We start from the raw sequence: 6,060 nt of genomic DNA, 5'->3' as shown, positions 1-6,060 counted from the left end.
AAACTGTGAAAAATGACTTCGAACGTACAATTTTTTCCGGTGAAATATTGGCAGCCTATAGTGTATTTGAGTGAAACGATTTGCTGCTGATCAACGTCTATTCTATTAATGTATTGTAGGTTCATTTCCGGAATTCTCATGGCTATTGCGTTTACCACGGCATAATTTTGCAGATAAAAGTTCTACAATAATGGGACAGTTAAAAATCCGGTTCACAAAACAATGTCATATCCTGTGCGCAGTGTGTAAACAATTTAACAACAGCTCTCTTTCAAATTTGGAAACAAATTTTACTATACACTGCTCTGTCACATTGCAAAAGCTTTGCAATCGGGTAGCAGTAGTACAATGTTTAAACGTATATACCTCGTATACATGACTCCATGCATCTCAATTTAAGACAAGACGAATAAGAAGAGTAGATAATGAAAGATGCTAGAGGGGTTACATGAGAGTTATTGCCAAGTATTAGCATTGTAATAGCTTTGCTTTCGGGACTTATGATAAAGAAAATGTTTTATTGTGAATGGCGCAACAGATATTTGCATATGTTTGAATTACCAGCAACAAAAAGAAAAAATATTTCAAAAAACACGCTTTGTTTAAGGTTCTATTTTATTTAAAATCATTACCTTAAAGCAGGGGTGACGAACCTATTCGATGACGCGGGCCACTTTGTCAGTTACGGCTGAGCAAGCGGGCCGCACAATTTTTTTAACATTTTGCATAATAATTAGCATTCAAGCACAACCGCTTCATTTGGCATATTTTTAGCTGCTCCCGCGGCCGCAAAAAATACATCGATTGAGCGCGGCAATCTATTGAAGACATACTGCTGCAACTCAATTGTGCTATCAGCTTTTGATATCGCATTGCGCAAAGATTAGAAACAGGTGAAAGAAAGTTCAAGACTGCTGGTCTCACCGGACGCTTCGTTCAAGACTGCTGGTCTCCCGGACGCAAAATTTAACCCTAAATTCCGGACATGTCCGGAATTTTCCGGACGGTATGGCAACCAGGAATTTCCTATAAGTCCTATATGCCTAGCATGTATATGGGCGTTTGTCAAATCGTTTGGTGGGCCGCACAAAATTGTTTGGCGAGCCGCATGCGGCCCGCGGGCCGCAGGTTCGTCACCTCTGCCTTAAAGAGATTGAAAAATAATTTTTTGAAATAAGATTTTGTCATGTGTCAGAATACCGGCAATAGGCCTATGTACTTTATCTTCAAAAAGTTTAAAATACTTAAACGACGAGAAACGTATGGTAAAGCTATTACATGTTGTCAACACGAACAAGGAAAGCATCTTTAGCGCAATTACAATTGCCAAATATTGACAGCATTAACCAAGTAAAACTTCTTGACATAATGATATTTACAGGTTACATTCATTAAATGCAGTTTCACTCAGCTTTGAAAACATGTTTCGACTACTACTTGCATTAGCATGTATTTTTTGTGCATCGCGCAAAGTCAACTCATGCAACACTGACATATTATCGGAAGATCGCATTGACTGTAATGTGCGGCCAAATGATCAAGAAAAGTGTGAAACAGTTGGTTGTGTTTGGTGCCCAGTTAGCCAAGCAAATATCGCTGCTTGTTTCTTAAACTACACCGACAATTTTAACGGTAATTATCTTTGACGGTGATACTTTTATTTAAAAAATGGCGCTTATGCAAGTTTTGTTGCTCAGTTATTCTAGCTGCAGCCTCCAACTGTAATTCACGGGGGGACTGCCAGATAGCTGTAAACTGTCATCCCGATATTATTACGTATCAACCAAACCAAGCGTCGTGTGAAAGCAGAGGTTGCTTATGGTTAGGAACTGATGCGATTGATGATCAGCCTAGATGTGTTTACTATAATAACAGCATTATAGAAGGATACACTTTATTCAGCGGAGGTTCGTAGCTTTCAATGTTTTCATATTGGTTATACTGATGTATGAAATTCATATTTATAAGTTTTAAATCTATAAAATAAAACCATTGGTAAAGCAATAATTCATTTCTTACTGTAAGCAGGTTAATGTTTCTGAATTAGAAGGAATTGCCTGTTTAACCTTGCGGAAAGCAAAAAATGAAAAAAAAGTATTTACAAACATTACGCAAATAGCTAAAAAATACTTCAGAAAACTACTTCCTTGCAGGACAACATTTCTGATTCTGGTTTAGAGCATTATTGAAGTATTTTTTCAGCTTTCCCGTTGATCGAAGCCTCCGCAATTTGTGCTTCTTGTGATAACTGTTTTCATAAAATAAATTGTTTGCCCAACGAACCATCATACAGAATTACTGAGAACAGGTGCCTGCGTGAAGGATGCATATGGTGTTCTGAAACAAACGAATGTTTGTTTGGTGCAACATCGGGTAAAATATATTGCTGTACTTGCAAAAAACGTTAAGCGAAGGTTAAAGTAATTTTCATTTTCAAAAATCAGAATATACCGTAGCTCTATTATTTGCGGTTTGGTATTCACCAAAACCTTACCAAGAATTTAAGCTATCTGTTGTTTTACGCAGGACTTGACGGATTAGCTCCATTGTGCAAATCGTGTACAGATTGTCCATTGCAAGCGTACATAAAAGCTAGTTCACAAGCCATCTGTCGAAAAAAGAGAGGAACATGGTGTTCTAACAGACCATCATCACCAGATGACAAGAGATGTGCAATAATAAGCGATAACACTTTTGGTAAAATCACATGGAAAACTCTAAGTGAAATAATAAGTTATTTATCAAACATTGAAACATGTTATTTTATTCAAGACTTCATGAATAACGTTTAAAAGAGATTATAATGCAGATAACAAGTTAATAAAACTCACAAGATGTTTTTTGCAGACGAGTGCAGTTTTCAAAAGTTAGCGGCAAGTACATGTACATCGTGTGACAATTGCCAAAGTCCTATTATAGATTGCAGTTCAACAGATTACTACGAGACTCCGTACACTTGTGTTGAAAAGGGATGCATGTGGTGCCCAAATAATAAAACTGAACCAACCTGCCGTTACGGTACAAACAACTGTAAGTGTGAACCGTCTTATTACGATAATTAATTTGTCTAAGGAATTAAATATCAGTATGACTATAATCACCACTATACCCTAACGAGTTATGATATAGCCTAACCCTGGTTATGATAATTATCATACTTCTAATTTCAAGAGCTCTCAATAACGATGAAGCGAGTAGGCTATATGACCGAAAAAACGTATATGATTTGAACACCTGCCTGTTAGGGAAAAGCTGCTACACTATACTTTTCTAGCCTATGCATAATATTATCCCATATAATCGTAACGTGATGATAACCGATGTAAGGAAAATGTTAAATAAAGTTAAAATGCTCAAAGTTAGTTACATACTTTAAAGTTAAATTTATATGACGTATTAAATTTTTGAAATTTGTTTTGGCTATACTAAGTTTATAAAGCGCTAAAGCAATTTATCTATTTTTACTAATAGTCTACAACAAGTTCATATAGTACAATAACTTTTGTGTTTTTAGATCGCTGCGTTTCAGCTGATTTTTGCGACATTCAATTTCCACGTTTTCAAAATATTGTGTTTTCTCGAACGTCAAGTCAGCGCCCACATTTAAGCCGCCTAATGGAAGTTTTCTGTTATTCCCAAATGGGTGTTTGGGCGCCATCAACCTATGATCGATGCTTGTCTCCGTCCCCCTACAACGAAGCGCCACTTGCAAGAGATCTAACGAAAATATATCATTACTATCAATAATATTATTCTAACAACTAAACTAAGCTTTAAATCTGACTAAAATAATTTGAAGATCCGAAAAATATAAAGCAAACGTCAAACATTACCATGTTGGCGCAAAAATTCGAAATTTTATATAAAATGTTTTGAGTATTGTATTATAGGTTACAAATGTAATTTGGACAGTTATTTGTTACGACTTTCAACGTAACTATGATATGCTTGGCAGAAAAGAAAGTTCTGTTTTTCACCAGTTGAGCCTTATATTTCATGATACGATATGTTATGTTTGCCACCAGGCATAATTCCAATAACAAAGGGTTTTCCTCTGATGTTTGACTTCGTTTTGATGAGCCAACGTTTCGCAGACCCATGCGAGTGAACTTTGTCAGGGCAGATTACAATTATAGAAAACAGCAGTTAAATTTAAAAAAATTGAAGCAGATAAGCAGACCTAGATACGCGCAAATATCTAGGAAACGTATGGTTATTATGACATAAGGAATACAAAATTACATCTTAAAGCAAAAGAAAAACCAAGCAGTTAATGACAAACGAATAGTAAAGTATTGCGAATATATGGGCGACAGAATTGAGCCCTTTTTACCATTTATTACATCTTGTTTCGAGTTTATATAAAACGATTCCATAATTTTTTTTCCAGTAATCTGATTCAAAATTAAGCACATTAGCATTCACCCAATGTGTTATGTGTTCTTTTTCCAGGACGCTATTTGGTTTTATTCTTGGTATGTAAAACTGTAATACTGTAAAATGTACTAAAAACAATAATGTGATCGCCTATATAACACAAAATTAATATTACACCATGCATAAGTCTGTGCATATATCAATACTGCGTTTGGGCAACGTATACTGCGCTACGATTGGAACCATCCTATCCTTTAATTTGATTTTGTTGACAACACGTCAATTCGTTGACAGTTATTTTACTTTTCTCTCCTAAAGAACAAATATAGAACTCCCTTGAACATTTTGAAGTTAAAATTTTTTTTACCTTCAAATAAACAGACCATAACCGTGTTAGGAATTTTGTAAGATTCAGCTAGATATTGTTTTTATGCTAGACAAAAAAATTTGCAGTAAAACTTTTTAATAATGGTCTACAAAGTTGTTTGTGGTTCAGCCGTGTTAACCCAATATATAGTAAAACATAAAAACAGAATATAAGGTGGTTCTCTATAGAGTTAACTTTTATCTTAAATTTTTGATTCTCCTGCACGAGTTTTCGCAAGCGTAAGCTTGCTTCATCGGGTGTATAGTTTGAAATAGCCTACATACAGTGAAATAATCACTTCGTATAATAAAATATACACAGTTAATATAATAATAATTAAGGCATAGTTAATAATTTAGTTAATATAATTAAGGCTGTTACTATTTCACCGGAAAAATCGTGCGTTCGAAGCTATTTTTTACAGTTTCATGATCTAATTCCAGTTAGACAGTTTCTTGATCTACAGTTTCTAAATTTAATTCCAACTAAACCTCAAATCTTTAACTTTAAATCAACTTTTTGTATATCTATTCTTCTAAGCTAACCGCCTATCTTTAAGAACAGGCTTCGTGACCTATAATACATACGGTGGTAAAATAGTGACTTTCGTATAAGTAATTGTGTAATATGTTATGTTAAATGTTATACTTTCGTATAACAATTCCCTTGATTGGTTAATATAATTAATGATTAGACCATTTCATCGCATGTAGGTCACGTAGCCTCTTGTTAAAGATAGGTCGTTAAGTTAGGAGAATAGGTATGCGAAGAGTTGATTTTAGCTATTTAATGTTTTGTAAGAGTAAGATTAATTTAGATTTTAGAAGATAGATTTAGGTCAAGTGTAGATCACAATGTTATAAGATTTAAGTTATTTTAATAAGAAACTGTGAAATATAGTTTCGAACAAACAATTTTTTTAGTGAAATAGCGGCAGCCAGTAGTATTATTCGAGAAAATTGTAAAAAACAGAAGCGAGCACGCCAGGATTCGAACCTGGAATCTTCTGATCCGTAGTCAGACGCGTTATCCATTGCGCCACGCGCCCACACATGAAAATACTTCTGTTATTTACTTATATACACACTTGATTAGAAATCATTGACGAAGGCCTTTGCCTTCTACAATGTACTGTACAATATATGTGAAACATTATATTCTACGCGTATCGTATATTTATCGCCTTATCGCCATTAACAGGGTGGAGCGAAAGTTAAGATGCTAACCGTTGTAGTTATAACACAATATAACACATGCTCACGAACAAACAGCAAGAAAAAGTGGCAAATACCAAGGGCTTAAAAGTATGGTTAGCC

At 34.8% G+C, this 6,060-nt stretch overlaps 1 protein-coding gene and 1 non-coding gene across 2 annotated transcripts; one reads left to right on the top strand and one right to left on the bottom strand.

Moving 5' to 3' along the window:
• The first annotated feature begins 1,421 nt into the window (after positions 1–1,421).
• On the top strand, positions 1,422–4,052 carry LOC143462427 (uncharacterized). Its single transcript, XM_076960595.1, has 6 exons — positions 1,422–1,632; positions 1,698–1,907; positions 2,203–2,373; positions 2,527–2,697; positions 2,848–3,030; positions 3,515–4,052. The coding sequence occupies exons 1-6, from the start codon at positions 1,422–1,424 to the stop codon at positions 3,745–3,747; spliced, it is 1,179 nt and encodes a 392-aa protein (XP_076816710.1). The 3' UTR covers positions 3,748–4,052.
• Positions 4,053–5,719: 1,667 nt separating this feature from the next.
• Positions 5,720–5,792, bottom strand: Trnar-acg (transfer RNA arginine (anticodon ACG)). The gene has a single exon. It is a non-coding gene; the product is annotated as a tRNA-Arg (tRNA).
• Between the last annotated feature and the right edge of the window lie 268 nt (positions 5,793–6,060).

This window comes from Clavelina lepadiformis, chromosome 6 (assembly GCF_947623445.1).
Source record: "Clavelina lepadiformis chromosome 6, kaClaLepa1.1, whole genome shotgun sequence".
Taxonomy (NCBI): Eukaryota; Metazoa; Chordata; class Ascidiacea; order Aplousobranchia; family Clavelinidae; genus Clavelina; species Clavelina lepadiformis.
Note: the sequence above shows the minus strand (reverse complement) of the source record. Positions and strands in the feature narration are given on the sequence as shown.